General features: G+C 39.5%; 1 protein-coding gene and 1 long non-coding RNA gene across 3 annotated transcripts in view; one reads left to right on the forward strand and one right to left on the reverse strand.

Annotated features, from left to right (window-relative positions):
* Positions 1-19,856, forward strand: part of VSIG4 (V-set and immunoglobulin domain containing 4) — a 28,127-nt gene extending 8,271 nt beyond the window's left edge. For both annotated transcript variants that reach the window (XM_010981998.3, XM_010981997.3), the window contains 5 exons: positions 13,363-13,425; positions 13,967-14,044; positions 16,472-16,576; positions 18,773-18,791; positions 19,131-19,856. In XM_010981998.3, coding sequence (XP_010980300.1) covers positions 13,363-13,425; positions 13,967-14,044; positions 16,472-16,576; positions 18,773-18,791; positions 19,131-19,368 — 503 coding nt within the window. In that variant the 3' untranslated portion in view covers positions 19,369-19,856. The remainder of the gene's footprint in view (positions 1-13,362; positions 13,426-13,966; positions 14,045-16,471; positions 16,577-18,772; positions 18,792-19,130) is intronic.
* Positions 19,857-21,697: 1,841 nt separating this feature from the next.
* On the reverse strand, positions 21,698-25,915 carry LOC105090658 (uncharacterized). The gene is made up of 3 exons (XR_837276.3): positions 25,729-25,915; positions 25,239-25,298; positions 21,698-22,752 (listed from the first exon to the last, which is right to left on the reverse strand). It is a non-coding gene; the product is annotated as an uncharacterized LOC105090658 (long non-coding RNA).
* Between the last annotated feature and the right edge of the window lie 1,164 nt (positions 25,916-27,079).

The following is a 27,079-nucleotide window of genomic DNA, read 5'->3' on the forward strand; positions in this document are numbered from 1 at the left end:
GCCCAAAACACGTTGGGAACTGCTTGTAGGAAATTACATTCACAGCCACCTGAAAATTATTATCCTCTGAGGCTAGCTCTGTATAAGGAAATTGAGCAAACTGGCTTTTTCCATTTGGATTACGAGACTAATGTTGGATTTAGACTCCTATTTTGCCTGCAGGGATTTGTTTCCCAAAGTTGAGCTGTAGTGAGGATGTATGTGCTGTAGGTTTTGGTCTGTTAGTTTACAGGGTATCAAGGGCAGTCTCATTCTCAGAGAATTATATGGACACTGGTCTAGTTCTCTGAGGTGACAATCAGGTCAAGTAGAGAGAACAGGACATGGCCAGGAAGTCCAAGAATGTATACTTCATAAAGAGACAAGTTGAACACTCTCAGCTTTCTCTGAGTTCATTCCTAGCCCATCTGGCTAGGACCTTGCTCACAACCAATTAACCTGTCAATTCCTTTTGACAATCCATGCTTACAGGCAGCTGTTAGGCAGTGCTCACTATTGACCTCTATGGACAGATAAGGAAACTGAGATTCAGAGAAGTTACTCTAAGCCTTCTATCCTTCCCTGCTTTCTGAGCCAAGATACTCTCTCTTGGCTTCCTCTACCTGCCTCTTTCTCCATTTCAATCTGGTCCCATAAGTTTGGTCTCCTGTTTCGTCTCTGCCTTACATAGCTCTCAGCCCCTCATCCCTCCACCTCAGCCTCTGTACGGATCCTCGGTTCTAGGATGGCTCTGTGGGCCATGTCTTTGCTCACAATCTTTGGCTGCTGAGCTCTGCTCGCAGAAAAAGCCCAGTGATGCATCGGTCCCAGTTTAGTTTCATGCTCTGTGACATCCATTGCCTAACCCCATGCTATTTATCAATCAATGTGCTCATCTTTGTCCCATTCCTTATAGGAGCTATTCAAAACACTTTCTGCCTAGTTTCATGTCCCCAGCCCTGATCCCAGCGATGAGGTCACCTCTGCCTTCTTTGAGAAGATCCAGACCCTTCCCTCAAATGTGAATTCTATCAACCATAATCTATCTTGACATTTCCCTACCCATCCTCTCTTGGCTCAGAGTACAATGTGCCTTTCTTCTCTTCATAGCAAACTCTCTCTGAGCTCTTAACCTCAACTACTCCAACTCTCTGTTTCACCCATTATCCTCTACAAAAGCCTAAAATGTATGTCTGTATGGATGGATTATATGATATATATCTATGTATGTATGTAAACCTAATGTGTATATGTATGTAAATATCATATATATGTATGTTATTTAATATATATACACACATATATGTTACTTAAAATAACATAAAAATCTTTCTTCCCATCTGCCACCCCCTCTCTCTCCTTTGGCCACTACCAACCTACTGTCCCTCTCAATTTATCACAACATAACTTTGTAAACTGGAGTCATCACTGACCTCCAAATCACCAAAGTTCCATTTACACTCATCCTCCTCAATACCTCTGTAGCAGTTAGCCCTGTTGAACATTTCTTCCTCTTCAAAGCCTTTTCAACCACTGGTATCAACACCACCTCTCTCTTGGTTCTCCTAGGACCTATCTGTCTGATCCTTCTCAGACCCTTTTGCTGTCTCTTCCTTGATCCATCCATTGATTTTAAGTATCCTTAAAGACATTCCTGTCTTCCTGTATGTCTATAGCATTTTATAATTTTATAAGAGGATTTTTATTAACTTATGTGGCTTCAAATATCACCTCTAAGCTAACAATACTCAAATCAACAATTTCATCCCCAATTTCTCTCCTTAGAGCCTGATTTCAATGACTAGTTACCTCTGGACAGCTTCATTTTTAATCCCGCTTGTCTAAAACTAAACTTACCTTTTATTCACAAAAACTACTCCTCAAACCTGTGAGAAGGTTCAGCAATGTCTTTCACTCTTCCTTCTCCTTCACCTCTCAAATAATCATCAAGATCACCAAGTTCCGTGAATTCAACTACTGAATCAGTTCTCTTATTAAGCTCTTCTTCTTTTCCCATACTCTCATAGTTTATTCCTCTTTTTCCCTGAACAATTTCAATAGCTTTTTAAATGATCTCCCCATGTCCTCCCATCCTCACCAAAACATCGACTTATTCAACATTTATTGAGTATCTGTTATATGCCACTAGACATAAAATCCATGACTAGCTCTCCATAGTTCAGCAAAGTACCTGGCAGATAGGAGGCTCTTAATGAATATTTGTCAATGACAGGTCAAAATATGCCCTCTCTTATCTTCAAAAACTCTATCACACTTTGTCAGAATTATTTTCCCAAAACTTAGATTAAGCAATGTAAGTTTTCCTTCCTCAACAACATTCTGTTACTCCCCATGAATGCTTCTACCAAAGAACAAAGCCTTAACTCCCTTAATCTGTTTCCAGCTTATCTATTCAGCCTTATCTTCTAAAATATCTCTCCACATCTAAAACAAAATTATGTTCCCTCTGCCTGCAATGTTCTTCCTCCTTCTTTGCCTAAAGAAATTCTATCAACCTTTCATTGACATCTTCCTTTTTTACTGAGATATACTTCACATGTTATAATATTCAACATTTTAAAGTATATAATTCAGTGGCTCAGAAGTTTGTGCAACCATCACCATTATCTATTTCTAGAACATTTCAATCACCTTGGAAGGAAACCTTGTACCCACTAGGTTGTCACTGCTGTTTCCCATTCTCCCATTGCCTAGAAAATACTAATCTGCTTCTGTCTTTATGTATTTACTCTTTCTGGGTATTACATATAAGTTGAACCATAAATATGTGATTTTATTGTGTCTGGTTTCTTTCACTTAGCATAATGTTTTCAAAGTCTATCTACATTGTATCAATACTTCATTCTTTTTATTTCCAAATAATATTCCATTGTGTGGATATAACACATGCTATTATCCATTCATCAGTTGATGGGCATTTGGATTGTTTCTACTTTTTGGCTGTTGTAATATTTTGGCTGTTATAAGTAATGCTTTTATGAGAAATCATGAAAGTTTTCATGTGGATGTACTTTTTCAGTTCTCTTAGGTATATGCCTAAGAGCAGAATTGTTGTATCATATAATCACTCTATGTTTAACTTGTTTTTAATTGAAGCATAGTCAGCTACAATGTGTCGATTTCTGATGTACAGCACAATTTCCCAGTCATGTGTGTATGTGTATATATACACATACATATATTAATTTTCATGTTCTTTTTCACTGAAGGTTATTACAAGATATTGAATATAGTTCCCTGTGCTATACAGAAGAAATTTGTTTCTTTTATCTATTTTTATTTATAGTGGTTATATGTTTAACTTTTTGAGTACCCACCAAACTCTTTCCCAAAGTGACTGCACTATTTTACATTCCCACCAGCAATGCATGAGGGCTACAGTTTTTTCACATCCTCACCAACTTGCTATTTTCTATTTTATTTTTCTTTTAATTATAGCATACTTAGTGAATGTGAAGTGGTATCTCATTGTGGTTATGAATTGCATATACCTAATGACTAACGATGTTGTGTATCTTTTCATGTGCTTATTAGCCATTTCTATGCCTTCTTTGGAGAACTGCTTATTCATATACTTTGCACATTTTTTAACATTTTTATTGATTTATAATCATTTTACAATGTTGTGTCAAATTCCAGTGTTCAGCACAATTTTTCAGTCATTCATGGACATATACACACTCATTGTCACATTTTTTCCTCTGTGAGTTATCATAACATTTTGTGTATATTTCCCTGTGCTATACAGTGTAATCTTGTTTATCTATTCTACAATTTTGAAATCCCAGTCTATCCCTTCCCACCCTCCACCACCCTGGTAACAACAAGTCTGTATTCTCTGTCTGTGAGTCTATTTCTGTCCTGTATTTATGCTTTGTTTTTGTTTGTTTGTTTGTTTTTGTTTCTGTTTTTTAGATTCCACATATGAGCGATCCCATATGGTATTTTTCTTTCTCTTTCTGGCTTACTTCACTTAGAATGACATTCTCCAGGAGCATCCATGTTGCTGCAAATGGCATTATGTTGTCGGTTTTTATGGCTGAGTAGTATATCACCTCACACCAGTCAGAATGGCCATCATTCAAAAATCCACAAATGACAAATGCTGGAGAGGCTGTGGAGAAAGGGGAACTCTCCTACACTGCTAGTGGGAATGCAGTTTGGTGCAGCCACTATGGAAAACAGTGTGGAGATTCCTCAAAAGACTAGGAATAGACTTACCATATGACCCAGGAATCCCACTCCTGGGCTTTTATCCAGAAGGAAATCTACTTCAGGATGACACCTGCACCCAAATGTTCATAGCAGCACTATTTACAACAGCCAAAACATGGAAACAACCTAAATGTCCATCAACAGGTGACTGAATACATTGCACATTTTAAAATTTGGTTGTTCACCTTTTTATTGTTGAGTTGTAAGTGTTCTTTATGTATTCTGAGTACTAGACCATTTTCAGATATACTATTTGCAAATATTTTCTCCCATTCTTTAGGTTGCCCTTCACTTTCTTGATAGAGCCCTTTGATGAACAAAAGTTTTAATGCAGATGAAGCCCAGCTTATCTGCTATTTTTCTTTTGATGCTTGTGCTTTGGTATTATAGCTAAGAATCCATAACCAAACTCAAGGTTATAAAGGTTTATTTCTAATGTTTTCTTTTAAGAATTTTATAGTTTTAGCTCTTATGTTTAGGTCTTTGATTCATTTTGAGTTGATTTTTTTGTATATGGTATGAGGTAGAGACCCAATTTCATTATTTTGTTATCCAGTTGTGCCAACACCATTAGTTGAGGAAACTACTCTTTCTCATTGAATAGTCTTGGAAGTATTGTCAAAGATTAATGGTCAAAGATACACAGATTTAGTTCTGGACTCTCAATTGTATTACACTAATATTTGTCTATATTTACCTATATTTATACCAGTACCACACTGTTTTGATTTCTGTAACTTCGTAGTAAGCTTTGAAATTGGTACGTGTGAGTCTTCCAATTTTGTTTTTCTTATCTAAGATTTTTAAAGCTATTTGGTTGGGATCCTTTGCAGTTCTCTATGGAACTATATTGGTTCATTAAGGACCAGTTTTTGCCTTTCTGCAAATAGATAATTGAAATTTTGACAGCAATTGAATTAATTCTATAGATTGCTTTGGATAATATTGCCATCTTTTAAATGTTGTAATAGAATTGTGGGTTTTTTTTTTCACTCTTTAAAATGTTTTATTATATAAGTTTCAAGTGTACAGCATTTTAATATGTAACACTACAGATTATGTCTATATTCACTACAAAGTGATCCCCATCACAAGTCTACTTACCATTCATCACCATACAGTTGACTTCTTTCACCCATTTTGTTCACCCTCCAAACTTCTTCTCCTTTGGTAGTCACTCATTTGATCTCTATATCTACAAATTTGTTTTTGTTTTATTTTGCTTATTTGTTTTTTTTTGTTGTTGTTTTCTTTAGAGACCACACTAAGTGAAATCATACAGTATTTGTCTTTTTCCATCTGACTTATTTCTCTTTGCATAATACCTTCAAGGTCCATTCATGTTGTTGCAAATGGCAAGATTTTATTATTTTTTATGGCTGAGTAGTATCACATTGTATATCCATGCCACATCTTTATCCATTCATCCATCAGTAGGCACTTAGTTTGTTTCCACATCTTGCTATTGTAAATAATGTCACAATGAACATAAGTATGCATATATCTTTTTAAAGTTACTGTCTTTATGTTCTTCAGATAAATACCCAGAAGTCGAATATAGTGGTTCTAGTCTTAACTTTTTGAGGTCACTCCATACTGTTTTCCATAGTGGCAGCAAAATTCATAGTTCCATCAAAAGTGCAATAGGATTTCCTTTTTTCCACCTTATCTCCAGTATTTGTTATTTCTTATCTTTTCAATAATAACCATTCTAACAAGTGTGATATAATATCCCATTGTGGTTTTGATTTGCATTGCCCTAATCATTAGTGACATTAAACACCTTTTCATGTGCCTTTTGGCCATCCATATATCTTCTTCTGTGGGAAAAATTCCTATTCAGATTCTCTGCTGAGTTTTTTATCTGATTGTTTTGTTTTTGTTGTTGTTGTTATCTGACATACATCTCAAAAATGTTATCCTACAACAGTCTACCCACGCAACAGAAATAAAAGCTAAAATAAACAAAAGGGACCTAATGAAACTTATAAGCATCTGCACAACAAAGGAAACCATAAGTAAAACAAAAAGATAACCTATGGAATGGGAGAAAATTTTTGCAAATGAAACCGACAAAGGCTTGATCTCCAGAATATGTAAGCAGCTCGTATGACTTGATAAGAAAAAAAAAAATCTGTAGATTGTCTTGGACAGTGTGACCCTTTTAACAATATTGATTCTTCCAATCCAAGAGCATGGGATATCTTTCCATTTTTTAAAGTCTTTAATTTCCTTCATCAATGGTTTATAGTTTTCTGTGTATAATTCTTTCACCTCCTTGGTTAGATTTATTCCTAGGTATTTTATTATTTTTGGTGATATTTTAAGGGAGATTGTTTCTTTACTTTCTTTTCTGTTGATTCATTATTAGTGTAAAGAAATGCAACTAATTTTTGAACTTTAATCTTGTAACCTGCTACCTTGCTGCATTCTTCTATCAGCTCTAGTAGTTTCTGTGTGGACCGTTCAGGCTTTTCTATATATAGAAACATGTCATCAGCATATAATGGCACTTTTGCCTCTTCTTTTCCAATTTGGATCCCTTTTATTTCTTTCTCTTGCCTGACTGCTGTAGCTAGGACTCCCAAGACTATGTTGAATAGGAGTGGTGATAGTGAGCAGCCTTGTCTTATCCCAAATTTTAGTGGGTTAAACTTTTGAGTTTTTCACTCTTGAGTAGCATACTGGCTGTAGGTTTGTCATATATAACTTTTATTATTTTGAGATATGTTCCCTCTATACCTACTTTTGTGAGAGTTTTTATCATAAATGGGTGTTGAATTTTATCAAATGCCTTTTCTGCATCTATTGAGATGATCATGTGGTTTTTGTCCTTTCTCTTGCTGATGTGATGTATTACATTGATTGATTTGCATATGTTGAACCACCCTTGTGTCCCAGGGATGAACTCCACTTGATTATGATGTATAATCTTTTTTATGTGCTGTTGGATTCTATTTGCTAATATTTTGTTGAGGATATTTGTATCTATATTCATCAGTGATATTGGACTATAATTCTCTTTTTTGCTAGTATCTTTGCCTGGTTTTGTTGTCAGGGTGATGGTGGCTTCATAGAATAGTTTGGGAGTATTCCCTCCTTTTCAATCTTCTGGAAGAGTTTAAGAAGGACTGGTATGAGTTCTTCTTTGTATGTTTGGTAGAATTCCCAGGTGAAGCCGTCTGGTCCTGGACTTTTATTTGTAGGGAGGATTTTTATTGCTAATTTGATTTCATTTTTAGTGATCGGTTTGTTCAAGTAGTCAGTTTCTTTGCTGGACTGTATGTTTCCAGAAATTTATCCATCTCCTTTAGGTTATCCATTTTTGTTTGCATACAATTATTCATAGTATTCTCATATGATATTCTACATTTCTATGTTATTGGTTGTAATTTCTCCATTTTCCTTTCTTATTTTGCTTCTTTATGCTCTTTTTCCTTCTTTGTGAGTTTGGCCAGAGGTTTGTTGATTTTATTTACTTTTTCAAAAAAATAAGTTTTCTTTTGATGATTTTTTCAATTTTTTTTAATCCCCATTTTATATATTTCCTCCCTGATCTTTATTATTTCCTTCCTTCTGTTGCCTTTTAGGGTTTTTTGATCTTCATTTTCTAATTCTTTTAGCTGGTGGGTTAGACTGTATATTTGAGATTGTTCTTCTTTTTTAAGGAAGGCCTGTATCACTATAAACTTCCCTCTTAGCACTGCCTTTGCTGTGTCCCATAAATTTTGTGTGGTTTTGTTATCATTTTCATTTGTCTCAAGGTATATTTAAATTTCAACTTTGATTTCATCATTGACCCATTTTTTTTTTAATAGCATGCTGTTTAATCTCCATGGTTTCCTTTTTTTCTCCTTTGTTTCTCTGTAGTTGATTTGTAGTTTCACGGCATTGTGGTCAGTAAAGATGCTTGAGATAATTTCTATCTTCTTAAAATTTTTGAGGCTTCTTTTCTGCCCAAGTACATGATAAATCATAGAAAATGTTCCATGTGCACTTGAAAAGAATTTTCTGTCTGGAAGATTTGTCTAATGATGTTAATGTGGTGTTAAAATCTCCAACAGTGGTTGTATTCCCAACAATATGTCCCTTTATCTCTGTTAGTAATTGTTTTATGTACTTAGGTGCTCCTATATTGGGTGCATATATATTAACAAGTGTAATATCCTCATTTTGTAGTACTCCTTTAGTCATTATAAAATGTTCTTCTTTGTATTTCTTTAAGGCCTTTGTTTTAAAGTCTATTTTGTCTGAAATCAGTACTGCAACACCTGCTATTTTGGCTTTTCCATTTGCATGCAATATCCTTTTCCATCCTTTCACTCTCAATCTATATGTGTCCTTCTCTCTTAAGTGGGTATCTTGTATGCAGCATATTGAAGGTTCTTGCTTTATTATCCAGTCTGTCACTCCATGTTTTTTGATTAGAGCATTTAGTCCATTAACATTTACAGTAATTAATGATAGATGTGTGTTTATTGCCGTTTTGAACTTATTTTTGCAGTTGATTTGATATTTCTTCTTTGTTCCCTTCTTCTTCCTTTTGTGGTTTGGTAATTTTTCCTTTGCATTATCATGGATTTTATTTAGTTACTGTGACTCCCTTGTAAGTTTTTGGCTTGTGGTTACCCTTTTTGTAACTCTATTAACCCACTACTGTAACTGTGTTTATTAAACTGTTAGTAATATAATCTCAACCCAATCCTAATTAGAAAAATAAATTAAAAAAAGAAAAAAACTCTATATTTTCTTGCTTCCCTCTCCCACTCTTAATGATTTAGATATCTTCTTTTACAATTTCATGTTTATGTGTAATTCATGAGTTATCACCTTTCCAGTTATGAGTTTCTCATTTCTTTAGCATCCTGCTTCTTTTCTATTTAGAGTAGACGTTTCAATATTTCATTTAGCATGGGTTTAGTGTTGCTAAACTCTTTTAGTTTTTGCTTTTCTGTGAAATTCTTTATCTCTCCTATTCTAAAGGATAGCCTTACTGTATAAAGTATCCTAGGCTGCATCTTTCTTTTCACTCAGGACTTTGAATATATCTTGCCAGTCCCTTCTGACCTATAGTGTTTGTGTAGAGAAATCAGCTGAGGGCCTTATGAGGGTTCCCTTGTAACTCACTCTTTGCTTTTCTCTTGCTGCCTTTAGGATCATTTCTTTATCCTTGACTCTGTCCATCTTGATATTGATATGTCTTGGTGTGGGTCTTTTTGTGTTCTTCCTGCTTGGGACCCTCTGAGCTTCCTGTAATTGGTTATCTGATTCCTCCTTTAAGTTTGGGAAGTTTTCAGTCATGATTTATTCCAATACCTTTTCAATCCCATTCAATCTTTCTTCCCCTTCTGGAATCCCTATTATTTCTTGATTGGCATGCTTTATATTACCCTATAGGTCCCTTATGTTGTTTTCATTTGTTTTTATTTGTTTATGTAACAGCTGTTCTGATTGGGTGTTTTCTGTTGTCCTGTCTTCTAGGTCACTTATTTGTTCCTCTGCATTATCTAGTCTGCTTTGTACAGTCTTTAAATCAGTTCTCATCTAAGCCAATCTGTTTACCAATTCTACTTGTCTTTTTATAGCTTCAATTTCATTTTGGACATATTTTATATCTCTAAACACCATCTCTATTAGTTCTTTCAGTATTTTGATCACTCCTTTTTTGAAATCTTGATCTAATAGGCTATTGATGTCTATTTCATTGATCGTTCTTTCAGGGGATTTCTCTTGCTCTTTTAATTAGGAATTGTTCCTCTGCTTCTTCATTTTGTTCATCTCTCTCTGGCACTGTGGCTTATGGAGTATCAGTTATCTACTGTGGTCCTTAAGAATTTTATTTATTTATCTATCTAAAGCCTATGTAGGAATAAAACTTAAAACAAGAGTGAATTTTAAAAGAAGGGAGAAAAAGTTTGAAAACAGTGTATAATCAATAATAGAAGAGCAATTTTAATCAGACTAGCAATTGAGTTGAGATGTCTTTTTAAAAACTCTTTAAAAAAAGGGGAAAAGTTCAAAAAACAATATTTGAAACCTGTGTATAATCAGTAACAGGATATCAAAACCAAGAGAAATGAAAATGAATTCAGGTGGTTTTTTAAAAATAATCATAATAAAAATACTTAAAAAGAAAAATTTACAAAGATTAAAACTAGAAGTATATACAATTGTTTAGAAAATAGAAATTAAAAAGGTAATAGAAAATAGAACAGATAAAAAAATATAAATTAAAGAGAGAATTTTAAAAGAAATGAGAAAAAGGATTTGAAAACAGTGCCTAATGAAGAATAGAAGAGCAAGTTGAAGCAGAATAGCAATCAGGTTGAGACGTCTTTTAAAAACCTTTAAAAAAGGAGAGAAGTGGAAAAAAAATATTTGAAACCTGTGTATAATCAATAACAGGAGATCAAAATCAAGAGAAATAAGAATGAAATGAGGTGGATTTTTTAAAATAATAGTAATAATAATATTTTAAAGGAAAACTTAAAGGGATTAAAACTGGGAGCACATATAATTGTTTAAAAAGTAAAAATTAAAATGTAATAGAAAATAGAACAGATAAAAACAGATTAAAAGGGGGAAGGGTGGTTTTCTCCTAGAGACTGTGTGCTCTTAGTCAGAAGTCTTTCTGTCTTTGCCCTGTTTCATGAATTCAGCTTGCTATTTCCAGAGGCCCTCCATTGGCGCCCTGGTCCGTGCTTTTTCCAGTTCCTGTTGGCAAGCAGATCACACCCCCTCCCAACACTGGGTCAAGTGCAGCTCTCCTTCACTGTGGGCAGGTGGGTCACTGCCTCTCCTGATGCCACAGTCAGATACTGCAGACCAGCCCAGTACGTGGGCAGATCACGGCCCTTCCCAGCACCATGGTCAGGTGCTGCATTCCTGCCAGGAAGGTGGGTGGCAGCCTGCCCTCTCCCAGTCCCGGTCGCTCCACTGCTCTGTGCTGCTGCTCACTCCACCTCGGGTCCACGCTCCATACGCAGGATCCAGGCTCTGTCTGGCCTTTGAGGCTGCTAAGCCCTTAGGTACAGATTCAGGTTTCACCCCCACCTCCACCTGGGTGCTAAGTGCTGGAGGATGTGGCGGCTGTGCCTGAGCCCCACCTCTCTTCTCCTGAAAACATTCTGCAGGTTTTCAGAGATGGGGGTTTTGGCACCCTTCCCCCAGGGCACATCAACCATGTTGTTGTATAGCCCAGGTTGTTCTGCCCTGCGTAGCCACTCATACATGGCACACAGCACCCTGCAGTCTCCCAGGGATGCATCAGTGCAGCTGCCCCAGTCCTCTGCCCGGTCAGGGCAGCCTGTCCTGGCCCCGAGCTGCCAGCTTGCATCTCATGCTGGATGTTGCAGGGACCCTCTGTGCCTGTTTAACTTAGTTCTATCAGTCAAGGGGTTCTCTGTACAGATCCAAGCCTTGGAGACTCCCCATCCATCCCACTGGCCTCTCCATCAGAGAGGGGGATGCCCAATGAAAAGCACTATTCCTCCTTTGCTGCCATCTCTCTGCAGGACCAGTCTTGCACTGTTTTGCCTTTTCTTCTTTCTTTTTTCCATTTCTCCTACCAGATTTTTGGCGTCTTTGTCTTTTGAAGAGGAGGATGTTATGTTGGAGTTCAGCAGGTGCTCTGGTTGGCTGGGTAGGTCCGTGGATGTGAGTTTTGGTGTATTTGTGGGAGACAGTGAGCTACAAGTGTCCTACTACTCTGCTATCTTGGCCTTACCCTCAGGGATGGTTTCTATTCATTGCTTTTTCACTTGTTTATGGGCTATACTAGTTTCTTTGCATATCTCATATGATTGTCGACAATTGAATTTTTTAAATAATAAGTGTGCCAAATCTGGAAATCTGAATCTCCCTGTCTCTTTCCAGGGATTGTTGTTAGCACTACTTGTTGTACTAATTGCTATTTGTTTGTTCAGTAACTTTTATGAACTAATTCTATGTAGACTCTTGTATTCTTTGTCATAGATTGCAATTGAAGTCTCTTCTCAGTGAGCTTAGTGGTCAGCTAATGATTGGATAGATTATTTCCTTAAATACCTAGAACCAATAAATCTCCCAGGCCTCTTTTGCCTGTTGAAATATGTCTTCAGCTCTCACCCAGGAAGTTTATAACTGTGCCATAATCTTCAATTCCTGCTAATGCAGAACCTCAAGGATAGCCACAGGTAAGAACTTATGACCTTCTCATATCTTTCCTGAGCATGCACACAGCCTTATAAATGTCTGTGGCCTTCTAGATTCCCAGGAATTTGTCAGAGATTTTCAAAGTTGCAAAGACACCTCTTTACACAATATTTTTCCTTTTAATTTTTTGATTAGTCTCTTACTTACCTCAACTGTTGTCCATTGCCTCAGGCACCTGTGTGACACATACCCCTCCCCCTGCCTGGGGAGAGTTTTAGCATTGGGTGACCAGTAAAGACAAGCTTCATGAGTCAGGTCTTTCAAGGAACCACAATGCAGGTCAAATAAAGACAACTGCTTGGGAATTAAGTATGTTCTACTGAGTCCAACACCTAGGATATTGTTAATTTTCAAGGATATTGCTGACTCCAAGGAGGGTGATAAAGCAAGGGTAAGTTAAAATGCAAAAAAAAAAAAATTGTTCTGTTCCTAACAAGACTGGGATGTTTTTCTTCCATAGTTGCTATCTGGGTTGATTCAAACCTTTGACTAATTTCCCAAAATCTGAAAGAAAAAAAAAGTTTATGAAAACTTTTTATCAAGTTTTTCATTGCTTTTATGAAGAGGTGAATATTTGGAGGTCTTTATGCTACCATTTCCACTGACATCACCCACAGCCACCTTCTTTGTAATACTTCTAAGTCCCTTTCAAGAAATGAATAGCTAAATTTCAGTTGGAAATTAGTAAAAACAAAATATATTTTCCCATCTAAATTAAAAGATTCTCTGAACTCTAGCTGTATATTCCTATGTACTCTGGGTTAAGAATACTGCCTTGAAATAATGTGGAAAATGAACAGATGACTGACAACTTTCCAGCATCATGAGATAAGTGTTGGGACAGGTCCAGGTATGGACCTGACTGGCCCTTACTTACTTACTAATTTCCCTATGGCATTCAACTCTTCACTCAAGGGTTCTAAGACCTTTGACTTGCTTCCCTTTTCCTTGCAGACTTCTCAAAGCCACTTGAGATCAAGACTAAGGCACCCACAACTATGCAATCCCCCGTGGAAGGTGAGTTTTACTAGGGTTATGCAGGAGTAGGAAAGGCCTGAAATGGTGTCATGGAAGCCAAGGGAGGAGGCCCAATGTCATTAGATGGGTAATAAGAGGTCACTGGTTTCTTCAGAAGGAACCGAGTGATAGAGGAATGGAGATAAAAGAAAGATAGCAAGGATTTAAATGTTGTGAAGAAGTAGATTTATGAATATCTGTACCTTCTTCGTGAAAACTTCTGAGGCAAAAGGAGGGATAGAATTAGAATAATCCCATGGGAAAAGTGGGAAAGGAAACCTATGACTTCTGTTCTGCTCCTAGTCTGACTTGCTGTGGGACTTTGGGTACATTGCCTCTCCTCTATGGGCCTTTTTCCCACTATCAACATGAAAAACTAAAATATATCACTTTATTGTAATAGTAGTCAATGACATGGCCAGGAATTCTGGAAATCTCAGCACAGATGCCCATAGAAGGATCTCAAACTTTGCAGCCACCCTCCACCTCACAGCTCCTAACTGAAAGAGAGGCCTCTAATCCTAATATTATGTTGTCATAGCAACATCCAGAGTGAACTCATCTTGGGGCTGGACCACTAAAGCTGATAACTACCTTGAGAAGACAAGTGCTGGGCCAGGTAAGGGCAATGTTAGGGCTTTTATTCTTCCTTCTTGGCTCTGAACTTTGCAACCAAAACTTCCTACACTGTTATACAGCATTCAGCTCTGCAGATCATTACCTCTTGTATGCCAGGCTATGGTCAAAGGCCCTGGAGATGGGTCAGGTGGATGGGGTGAAGAGGGAGTGACACAGATTCAGGGATAAACAAAGTCAGAGTGGGGTTAAGGGGAGTGATAGATGTGTTCTTAGATAGTTCTTTGTTGCAATACTAATATATTTCTCAATCATGCTAAGTAGGGGTAGAAATGGAGCTATGACTTCAGCCAGCTTTCCTAGGAAGACAGCCATTGGGCCAGGTAAGTGTAGTGGCAGAGCCTCACAGCTTCAGCTCTTTACCAGGGCTCACCAAACAGTTTGCTGCTTATTTCTGATTCATCCAAAGTTTCAAGGATCCCTAAGTCACAGTCTCAGAGATCCAAACCACATAGATAAGCTCTTTGGGGTTTCACCTAGAGCCAATAGTCAGCTGGTATGCACTGATATGACTGCACTGATTGTTAAAACAATGAGACACTTTTATGATAGTTGACGATTTGATGCTTCCCTTAACTACTGAGCTCCCCATTATCACCTAGGATGCCACCTCATGGTCTTGCAACAAAAGTACTGATGCCTAGCATAACATGGAGACATTTAAGACTGTAGATCTACAGTAGACATATGTTTTGATTGATTGTTTCTAAATAGTTTGATGACTATCACTCTTGATCTCATCCTCTGCTTTTGTGTCATTGATGGTGGACTACTTAATGCTCTTGTACTTCTCCCTTCCTGGTTGCAGAGCTTCTTGTATGCCTCTCCTCATAGCCTAAACCTGTTTTGTGTGCCATATTTACTTTGTCACCTTTGGTTTGAAAGCTTCCATAGTTCTGTGCCTCTCCCAGGGAAACATCCAATGGGAGAAGGGAGGCTAGAATATATCTCTTGGAGAGTTGGTTTGGGAAGATGATAAGATAACCCTTGGAGGAATGGAAATTCTCAGATTTGGGGTCCATGTCCTGTATCCTCTATTAATTTTTTCACTACTTGACTCTCTCCAATGGGGAATCTTCCCTTGATCTGTGTAATTTAATAGCTTGGGTTCTCTTAGCTCCAATCAGAGCGCCAAAGACCACACATACCAGATTTATAGAACATAGTATTTTGGGGTCTAGAGCAAACAAAGCCAGTTTCAGCAGCAAATCCTAAGGACAATGGGATTACTTTCCCTACCCATTCATATCCCTTGACCTCACCCCCTAGATTCAGAATATTATAGCTACAAGGGCATCAGACATCATCCAATCTTTTCATTGAACTTATTGGGAAACTAAGGCATTAGTCAAAAGTTTGACTAAGTTCACTGTCTTTATTCTTCTATGATTGCTAAAAAAAATTACCCCAAACTTAGTGCTTTAAAATAACACAAATGTATTATCCTACACTTCTGGAGATCAGAAATCTGACACACTGGGCTAAAATCAAGGTGCATCAAGGCTGTATTCTTTCTGGAGTCTTTGGGGAATAATCAGTTTCTTTGTTGTTTCCAGTTTCTAGAGGCTGCCCTTTTTCCTTGGCTTTTGGCCCCCTTCTGGTATTTTCAAAACTAGCAATGTAGCATCCCTAAATCTCTCTCTGAAACTTCATCTTCTGTTTCCTTCTATTTTTGAAGACCCGTTGTGATTACATTGACCCCACCCAGATAATTCAAGATTATCTCCCCATCTCAGTGTCAGCTAGTTAACAACCTTAATCTATCTGCAATCTTAATTCCTCCTTACAATGTAAACATACTCACAGGTTCTGGAGATTTGGATGTGAACATCTTTGGAGCACTTATTCTGCCTACCACAGTCATACAAAAGTAAATAACAGATCCAGGACTGGAAGCCTAGTCCAGTGATTTCCTTCAGCTTTCAGGCATGATTGGGTAACCCAGGAGACTCAGTGGAAACAAATTTTGAGGAGAAAGAAACTTGGGTACTTGGCCAGAGAGTGAGAAGGAAAGAATCCTTGCAGTGAGAAGTAATTGATCAGAATTTCAGTAAGGTAGCATTTTTGTGAAGCTGCAAAGCCACAGTACTACTTTTTCCTCTTTAAGAAAGGTTGAAATCCTCTTGTCTTGGCCTCATGTAAAGCATAGAGTCCTGGTTCAAATACCTAAGCCAACCAGCCATCAACCAGTGGGTCTGAAAGAACTTGTTTATACATGAAGTCTCTAGCTTCTCTCAAGTCTTTCTCATGGGCTTGGGGTTTTGTTTATCTCTCTGGCAAGCTAAAAAAGGTAGGAGAAGATGGAAAATGGAAAATAAAGAGGTGTGACCTGGTCTGGGCTGATTTTTAGAGTCTCTGTTTCTGGACTCATTTTCAACCAGATATTACTTGGTCTTGTTTTGCCTCCTAGGAAAGGGACTACCTATCTTTGCCATCATTCTCATCATCTCCTTGTGCTGTTTAGTTGTAATCACCATGGCTTATATCATTCTCTGCCGGAAGACATCTCAACAGGGTGAGTGATGAGTATGATTGGGTGGGTTTTTTTGCTTATTCATTCATTCAACAGTATAGTTGAACATAAACCCTGTATCAGGCACTGTGTTAGGCACTTCAGAGTGTCCCCAGCCTAGTTTGAGAGTGAAGGTAGGGGTCCATGGAGACAGATGTGCAAGCCAAAAATGAGAATACAACTTCTGTAAGTTAATCCACAAATCTTGGGTACTCAACCTAGTACAGAATCTCTGGATGGTTTTTTCTAATGAGGAGGCAAGAAAAGAGAAGTCACAGCCCTTGGCCTCAAGTTGTTTACAATTTAATTAAGGGAATCAAGGTTGAAGCATGGAGTTTATTAATAACAATACAAGGCTATAAAAGCTATAGACTGGAGAAGACAATCAATGCTAAAAGAATCCAGAGAACAAGAGATTCATTTAGGGCTACAGTAATTAGCAAGGGCTTTCAGAAGGAGGTGGGACTTAGGCCAGTCCTTCGTGGATGAAAACAATTTGGAAGGGGGCAATATCCAGGAAGGAGAAACTATATGAGTAAAGGGGGTAAAATCTTAAAAGATGACTGTGAGTGGGGTCAACAATATAGAAATTCATGTAGCTAAGGGAAATGAAAATTTATTCCTGATCATAGAAGTTCTTAAATGAACAGTTAAGGAATTTGGACTTTTTTTCTCTTTTCCCTTTGCAAAGGCATCAAAAATCACTAAAAATAAATTAAGCTGAGGAGTGACATGATGAAGGTGTAAATGTCATTTAATAACTGTTTGCCAACAGAAGAGGAAAAAGAGAAATTTGGGTGTTAATTTTTAAGTAAAACCCAACTAAACCTCAATTCCTGCTACACTAGCCATTTTAACTAGCATTAGCATATTTCTTCCTCTGTAGTAGCTCCTACTCCTGAATAGCTTGGTTTCCACCATGGGTCTCTCCATCCAAAGAAGAGAAGAGAACCTTGAGTGTCTCCTTCTCCTGGGTCTCAAGTATAAGCTCTGGTCTTGGCCAATTATCATGACTATGACCCATGAGGCTAAACTTGGAAGTGGAGGTATCTCAAGTGGCTACAAATCTCAGGAATATTGAAAAGAAAACATCATCATAGTCTTGATGAGACTGGGTATAAACTGCAATTATATTAGATTATTTCCCTCTCAAAGATATCCAGGGCTCCTCATGACTCAAAGGCCAAAATATAGCATTCCATTCAAGGTCCTCTGTAATGTGGCTCTGGCCTATGTTCTCAATCCACACCATTCCCTTCTACTTATTTTCATTTCCAGTCACTGAAGTCAAACAGGCAAATAAGCCATGTACCTCATGCCTTTATGCTTTTTCCCTTCCTGGAATGCCCTCCCAGAATTCCTGCTTTCTAACCCTCTATAATGAAGACAACCTGAGGGCATCAATTCAATTTAACATGTAGTTACTGAGTGCCTACTATGTGCCAGAGACTAGGCATATAAAAATGAAAATGACCCTGCAGTAGGGAGTTACCAGGCCAATACAGAATGTTAGACATGGAAATACAGTACTTTGTCACAAGGCAAAATATCTGTAGCATGCTGTGTTTGCTTTGCTATGGTTTAATGTATGAATTCCCAGTTGCATCCCTGAAAGATTACAAGCCTCTAGAGGGTAGTGCCAAGAGACATCCATCTTTGTACAAGGCTATAGAGCCTTTAAGCCTGCATGGAATGTAGATATTTCATCTCCAGAGACACTAGGGGTCAATGGTGACCTTTTCCAGGATCTTTCCTGGATGCAGGGTGGGGATGAGTTTGGGAATGGCTCAGATCATGGTCCCGACCATCAGACTAATTCAGACCCTTCCGCCTGGGCTCTGGATGGCTGCCAAGTTTCCCACAAGGATTACCTGGGGATCTTTGACAAGGTTCCTGGGTAAAGAGTGGGTCCAGTTCCAGTGACCCTCCCCTTGCCACACCAAGCCCAATGTCCTGAGTCAGAGTATGCCAAAGAGGACAGTAATCAAGTGTGCTCACTTTTCCTTTCCCTGGGAAATTTGCATCCCTGTGTTCCAACTCACCTTTCCAACAATTTACATTTGTTGGAAGACTGAAACATATTGAGATTCCCCTTTCTGTCTCCTCTTCTTTCACCTTTTGGTGGGTATCCAGGGTCCATGATTGGCCTTAGTCCACTCTCCGTGTAGACTTCTGACCAGTTTCTTCCTTCTTTTCTAGATGTCTATGAAGTTACCAGGTAAGATAGCCTCTCCTCTTCCATCTTCTGACCCCTTCCTTGCCCTCAATTTTGTTGCCCACTGGCATAGAAGAAAAGGGATTTGGCACAGACGAAATCTTAAGCCCAGAGGCCTTCAGGATAAGGGCACAGCTTTCTTCCCTCTCTGAAGTACCTCCTGTGGTTCTTTCCTGGCCCACTGAACACACAAAGTAATTCAGGTCCATCAGCCTTCTGTTCCCAGAATCCCTGGGTGGGACGTGCCTGAGGGTCAGGTGGCAAGAATCAGGGCAGAAAAGTGGGAAACCAGGGTCCCGACTTCAAATTTCTTCTCATGGGTGGTGGGCTCTTGGGCCACAGGGTGCATGCCAGAGAGGCCAGTGACTCTGGTGAAACCATGAGGGTGGCCATCTTCGTGAGTGGTTGCTCCAGTGAAGAGCCAGCTTCCCAGACTCTGGGCAACAATTACTCTGATGAGCCCTGCCTGGGCCAGGAGTGCCAGATCATCACCCAGATCAACAGTGACTACGCTCACCTGCTGCACACAGTTCCCATGGATTATGAGTTTCTGGCCACCAAGGACAAGAGTGTCTGCTAAAAATGTCCTTTAGGCTAGGATCTGTTGACATAATTGCATATTTAGCTCTGGCATTTTGCACAGTCTGCTTCCCTGCTATCTTTCTTCCTGGATAGCCTAATACGTCCTCCCTGCCAACACTGGGGTCCCTAGGAGTAACAGATTTCACATAAGAAGTTACCATATGTACCTCAAGCAAGCCTGCTGCTAGGTCAGGCCCTAGCCCTTCTAGTATTCCTGCCTGGGGCTTCTGCTGCTTCTCTCCAAATACCAGAAAGCAGTACCCATAGCACTAGGACTTGGTCTTCATGCCTCCAGACATCATTCAAATTTGGCCTCTTACCACCAAAAGACCAGAGGGGACCAGTTGGGTTCAGTATCACTTCCCTTTCTCCAGTGCCATATAGCTTTTAAATGAGATTGTCATACAGCAAGCCAGGGTTCAGTTCTGCTCCTGTAAGTCTAGTGCTCTGGTATTCTTTTGATGCTCAATAAATATTTAAACACAACAGTGACTTTGATAATATTGATCTTTTTTAGGGAACTACAAAGAGTGATTAAAGTGAGACTAGTTGAGATGACTGGGGCCCTGGGAGTATGGATAGCACCTTTGCTTTCATTGGTTTTTCTCCTTCCCACCGATACTACCCTTACCTCACTTCAGCAGTGGGCTGACTGGAACACAATGGATCATTGTTAAAACAGTACTCAACTGCCTTCCAGTCCCTCCCCAATCATCCTCCCAGTTCCACCTAGATGACTCTTCCCAGATCAGGTCAATTGAAAACCCGAAAAAGAAGACTTTCTTCTGTCTCAGGAGACTGGGTGCAGAGATAAAGTGCTTCCCTTATTTCCAAAGTATGGATGCATCATTCTCAAGGATTTCCACATCCTAGAATCCTAAAATCTTTGGAGTAGTTGTCTTCTTCATAGAACATCTCTATCTCCTGACCCCATCTTACAATGTGGGGGTGCGGATCAGGGAAGGGAAGTCTTTCTTCTCAAGGAAGATTAGGCACTAAGAGTTTGAATGTGTGTGTGTGCAGGTGTGTGTGTTTGTGTGTGTGCACACATATATACTTTTAAATCAGTTTCCCTAGTGAGGACATTTTTTTGGGCCGGTTCAACACTGCTTCTTTTCCCTCATGTAATCCATGTCAAATCAACTTCTTTATTTTTCATGGAAGCTGACATGTGCCACTTTTGGCTACAATGCAACCCCTAGGTCAGCTCAGGTTTATCCAGGAGCTTCTTTTCTATAAATTGATTGCAGAAGTCAAAATAGTACACAAAAGTGAACAAAGAGTCCTTAACTTTACCACCATGAACCTGCAAAGCCCACAGTCAAAATCTCAGTGCTTTCCTCATCCCCAGATGCCGGCTTCACAGGGCTGGTAAAAGGGGAAACTTCTTCTTCCCCATCATGCTTTCAAGCCTCTGAAACAGGGCCCCCACCCAATGGAAACCTCAGCTTCCTTCATGAAACAGCTGTGTCCAGACTCATGGCCTTTGAAAATAGCCATTATCTCTTCCCACTCCCCTTAGAGAAAGAAATTATTGGAGCTAGGAAGAGAATTCTAGTTGCATTTCCTTTGGTAAGAGGAACCCCAATCCAGGAACTTGCCCCTGTTCTCCATAGAACCTGTGGATCCCAAGGGACCTATCAAAGTCTCTTGTCCTAGAGATATTAGGGATAATTGATTCTAACTCTCCTATATTGTAAATGGGGAAGTAAAGCCCAAAGAAGAAAAATAATTTGTCTAAAGTCACACACATCAAGCCGTTGGTATAGCAGAGACCAGAAGTCAAGTCTGTGGACTCCTAGGAGCATCTATTTATTGTAGCAGGAAACTTCTGAAGATCATCTATGCCCCAAAGCTGATAATTTTTTTTCCATACAAGACAAGCCAGTATGTTATACGTATAGGGCTAGCCCAAAGCTGCAGGATAGGCTAAACAAAAAATGGTATTAGGCAGGTTAAGCAGGTAGCTGGTTGGGGAAAAGTAAAGGAGTAAAAAGAGAAGCTGTCTAGAAGAGAGAGGAGGTATGAAGTTTCTCTAAGGCAGTTTCTCACATTTTGTTTCACAGAATGTTAGACCCAAGAGATAGCCCACAGGGGAAAAAAAAATGTCCATGATCAGATAGCATGGGAATGCTTCATTCTGTAGCTCCCTCTTGGAGATTTCCAATGAATCATTAGAATATTAAAGGCTCTGAAAAATCCTGCAATAAAGCACCTGTATAACATTTTGTTATCAAGTAATTCCAAATTTATTTGCCTTCTTAGCCCACTTTTATGTCCTCTTCCTCTGACTCTTGACCCTATTTCTCAGAAAGAAAACTCTTCCATTTTGGCAATTACCTCACACACCTTACAGCATTGTGGTAACCAAAGTTTTTTTTTTTTTCTCACAAAATTCCTAGGTAGCATTTGGCCCAAAGACCCAAAGTTAATGGACTAGTGGAAAGTCAATCAATCAGTAAACATTTATTAAGTATTTTCTGTAAACAGAGTACTCTGTTAGGGACTGCAGTAGGGATGGAATAGGGAGATAGCAATCAAGGAAACAGTTTTGTCCTCGAGAAGCTCATAATCTAGTGGAGAATTCAAAAATATCCCCTCTAAAAGTTCACCAACAATTCAAGAGGTACCATTGGGCAGTAGCAGATAGAAGGGTATATACCAGCACCCAGGCAATGAATGCTTTGAAAATGAAGTTGGAAAGATTGTAGACTGACTTTCAAAAGTCCTTAGATAGAGTGGACTTTGGTTGGGCCAGGAAGTATGGGAAAGAATTGGACAAAGCAGAGAGAAATTAAGGTGTTTTTAGAAGGAGAAAAAGTATGTGGAAAAGGAGAGAGATATGTAAGGTCAAAGTGTGTTTAGAAGCCAAGGCTAAGTGTCAAGAAAGTGGGTATCTAAGCCCTGCCATTATGCTTGTGTGAGAATTCTGATGTCCTTGCAAGGGGGACTCAGGGAAGGGAATGTGAAGGAAGAAAATAATGAATCAAGGAGGACTCCCATCCCTGAGCCCCAAATACCTTTTCAAGCCTATTGTGCCCCCATAGGGCTCCCACAATGTGTATAGCAGAGCTGCATCATTTTCTCCCTGACACCCTCAGATACAATGTTTTACTTTCCTCAAAGTCATCAAAAATATCTTCTGAGAGCTTAGTTGGTATTTGTAGAGTGTTTTTGTATCCAGCTGGCAGTCTGTTTGTTGGATCTCAGCTTCCCTGACCTGGAGCTGCTAGGCATATGCCGCACTTGGGGTATTTGACAAACTGACACTCTACTACACGGAGTGTCCAACTCAGCTTGTCAAATACACGGAGTGTGGCACTGCAGGAGGCTGGGCCTGAGGTTTCAGTGGGGAGGTGAGATCTTCCTGGTAGATGTGGCCCTGTAGGGAAAGAAAGAGAAAGGAGTCAGCCTGAGCACCAGGGAAACTGCAAAGGCTATAAGGACAAGCTGAAGCGCCAGAATAAGGAATTGAACAAAATAAGCAATAAGGCTTCTAAAAGAACAGAGATCCTGAGGATATGTAGGGAAGGACTAGTTGACACTGCAGGTGAAGTCCCAGTGCTCAGCTATGGGCCCTATTGCTATGGTATTTTTAGGAGTACTGAGCTTCAATAAAATTCTTTATGCAGCAGAGGGAGAACAATTTGGTCATTGTTTTGCTTACCTAACCTCATGAAAGGATCAGGCCCCAGAGTCAATGCTCATGCCTCTCCTTCCCAACACTCTCAGGCTATGTTCTCATAGTGTTATAGCTATGGAAATAGGCTTCGAGGTTAAACATGGGCATGAATCCTGGCTCTGCCACTGAGTAGCTGAAAATCCTCGGATAAATCATTTTATTCATTTCTCTGAGTCTAGTTTTCCATATCCACAAAATGGGTATAAGTATAGTGCGTACCTAATAAGTTATTGTGAGAATGACATGAGATAATGTAAAGCTTTTAGTCAAGTATTTGATACATGACAAATGCTCCTTAAAAGAGGAGACGGGTTGAGCTACAAGAAAGAAAGCAAGGGCTATTGGCAATTGATTTAGGACAAATGAAACAGGAATTTCTTATGCCCTCAGTCTAGCCTAACATGGTGCACTTGTCCAATCAAGATTCAAGAAGGGCAGCTGTAAAATAACCATCATCTAGTCTCACCCACTTATGTTATAAATGAAGAAATGAATGCCCATATTGGGGATGAGAGTTGCTAAGGATCATACAAGTTGCTCACAGTTCAGGGCCATGCCCTATACTACCCAATTGTGTCCTCCAACTTTCCTCATTGACCTGTTTACCTCCTGCTCCATACGTCTTTCTTGGAACAGGAAGACATCAACAAGGAAGGCAAAAGGAACGCAACAAGGAAGTCCAAGGGAGTGGACTTGGCAGTGAGGTACTGGGATCATTCAACTCACAGCCATCACAGAAATAAGGAAGCTGCCAAGTATATGATCAGGCCTGGAGTTTCTGGGAGAACTCCCTTGGCAACTCCCAGATATTATTGCAAAAAAATCCAGATTGTTTATGTTAAACTCCTTCCCTTCCCAGGTGTGGTAGTTGATCTGTGAGAAAGTAGCTAGTCTATATGAAACACTGGCATGAAAAGGGGCAAATATTTCAAGGTTATCAGTAATGAGAATGGAAAACTGTCCCATAAGGCCAGAAGGTCCTGTCCCAGTTAAAACAAGGTAGAGGTTCAGAAAAAAAATCAGAGTATATTTTTTAAAGAAATCTTAACTCTTTCAGTTGAATATATGTTGATAAGGAGGTGACATGCTCCTCCAATTTTATATTTGAGAGTGTCTTCAAATTTAAGACTCTAAACTATATATTCCATCCCTTCATTTCCCTCTCTACATACTCAGTCCATTACAAGCCAGAAAAGAAGTGTGGATTTTTCAGCTGAAGCAACAATCATGGTACAGTGGAAAGAATCAGAGAGACTTGGATTCTATGCTACTTTGGGCACCAAGTAGCCAGTCATGGCTTTGGGCAAGCTTTCTTTTCAGCTTCAATTGTCCTTTGGGCTTCAGTTGTCTTCTCTGGAAATGGGGACAAGAAGACTTACCTGGCAAAGTTGTTAGGAAAGTGTTTGGTGAGCTTTCCAGAGCCTCCCATGTATGAACTCACAGGTACCTTGGCTCAGTCCCTGGAACTGTGGGTGACGGCCAGCCAAGAAAGCTGATTATTACAGTTTGAGTTCATTGTGACAGGGGAGAGAGAAGTGGACCCTGATGCCTTTTTTCTGTCATCATCCTTATCAGCTACCAGCTCCAGTGAGAAGACCTGTATAAACTGGAGGTGTCCACAGCCTCCTGAATGCCCTTCCTGAGGTCATCAAAAGAGAAGAGAGGTATGAGGAGGCTAAAGATTATTTCTTAGTACACTGGAAGTTTAAGAGCCTTATAGATCATTTTGCCCCAGTATTAATGGAAAGAGGCAGTGACTGAGCTGAAACTAGATTGGTTTTATTTCCACTCTTGATTTTCTAGTCCATGCTTCTCCAATAGAGTGTATATAAGGAAAGCAGGTTCAGCTGAGGAAGGCTGGCCAGATCCATAGAAATAGAGGTGGATATCTACATGGAGTGATGCTGAGGGACTCTAAAAACTCTTCTCTTGGTCTGTTACACTACATAAAATATCATTTTTCCCTGCTGTACCCTGGGAAGGCTAACACACCAAACATCAGGAACTGCTCTGCAATTGACCCAATTGAGCCTCCTCTTACTAGTGGCACTCTGGATATTTTTCAAGAGTAGTTCAGCCCCTGTTCAGCCACACCCAGAGATAATTACTCAGCATCACTTTCATGTCGTTTCTCAACAGAGGGATGACAATCATCAAAATAAGAGATATAAAAACTGAAAAAATACCTAGATACCATCCAATCCTTCCTCTCCTCTTCTTTGCAGAAAAGGCCAAAAATATGAGTCCTAGAATGAAGAAAGAACTTGTTCAAAATACATAGTAAATGGAAAAATCAGGACTACTATTCAAATGTCCTGACTCCTGGTTCCAGAGAACATTCCACTTCTATATGGCTGTCTCCTAAACAGTCTGTTTGGGGAGGAAATGTCATCCTCCCTTTCTCATCATTACAAGCTCCAGGGCAGAAGACCACTGGGACCCTTCTCCCCAACCCTTGCCCCAGGATTCTGAGAAGGGTCCAATGTCATCCTCCCTTTCTCATCATTACAAGCTCCAGGGCAGAAGACCACTGGGACCCTTCTCCCCAACCCTTGCCCCTGGATTCTGAGAAGGGTCCAAGGAGAATGGGATGGGGCAAATCCAAGCCACCTTTGGTAGCCATTGACACCACCCTAGTTTGGGAATCCAAGCTGAGAGAGCAAGTGGATACTATACCTGTTAATTGGAGTGATACCGTCATCTCGTAGGAGGCATAGGTTCCCTGTGATGAGCCAACGTGCAGAGGCCACAGGGAACTGGGCTTTATGCCGTGATCAGGAAGGTCCTGTGTTTTGAAGGGCCCTTAGTGTCTTCAAGAGGAAACAGAAATGAGGAAGATAAGGCTGAGGTTAGCCAACGGAAATCTGGGCGTAAAATGACAAAACAGCACCGTTGTGAAAGGGTCCCCTACTGCAGCAACAGTCCCTACTGCCATGTCCCCACCCACTGCCAGCTGATCTCCAACAGATACTAACTCCCCAAGCTGCAGAGAGTCAGAGCAAAAAAACATGGCTGCCCTAGGCTTTGCCTATGGTCAGAGAGGTTTCCCCAGAGTTACTGAGGAAGTCTTGGAATGTCAAAACTGAGACATTATCAAATGAAAATCCCCACCATCAAAATTGAGAAGCTGACCCTTTAAGGGATAAAAGTAAATGTCTAATAGCAAAAGCAAATTAGTGGTATACCTGGAATTTGAATCCACTCAATCAACTCCAAATCATGTGTTCTCTCACTCTCGCCTCCTCAGAATGCCTCTGATCCTGAAATATCCATTTTACCTCCTCTGGCACAGAAACATAGTTTTCAGGGCCCAGTGGAAAATGAAAATGAAGGACCCCGTGTAAAAAGTAAAATAAAATTCAAGATAGTGACAACAGAACATTAAGTTAAGTGTAGGGTCTTTCTAAGCATGAGGCCCTGTGAAACTTTACGGGTCACATGCTTATAAGCTGGTCCTGCTGGCACAGCTCTGACCACAGGTCATATTCTGGTATCCAGGGGGCTTATAGACAAAAAGAAAAAAAGAAATTCACATTTATTAAAGTATTTATTATGTGTTTTACATGTGTTATGTCATTTAATCAACAATCCTCTGGTATGGTATTTTCATTGTCCCTATTTATAAGTGAGGAAACTGAGACACATAGAAGTAAAGTGGCTTGCCTAAGGACACAAAACTAGGGCATAACAGAGAAGGCAGAATTTCCAAGTGTTAGGCTTTTTCTACTCTCCCATGTTGGTTACAAAGAAAGTAGAGCAAAGTAGTTGACCTTAAGAAGGAAAAGATAGTTCCAGACCCTTAAGTTCAACTGTGACCTTCAGGCTTCATGAAGGACATGACAAGTATGAGAAGAAAGTAATGGCTTCCTAGGGCTTCTTGTTTGAAATCCTTGGACAGTCCCCATTCACAGCCAGGAAGACTTTGGAATCCCATTATGCAGTGCTCTACATCATGAATCTTGATGACATGGCAGATGGGAGAGGCAATTCCTGTTATGCTTTCAGAGCATATTTGGGGGTTCACTTT

Source organism: Camelus dromedarius, chromosome X (assembly GCF_036321535.1).
Source record: "Camelus dromedarius isolate mCamDro1 chromosome X, mCamDro1.pat, whole genome shotgun sequence".
NCBI classification, from domain to species: domain Eukaryota; kingdom Metazoa; phylum Chordata; class Mammalia; order Artiodactyla; family Camelidae; genus Camelus; species Camelus dromedarius.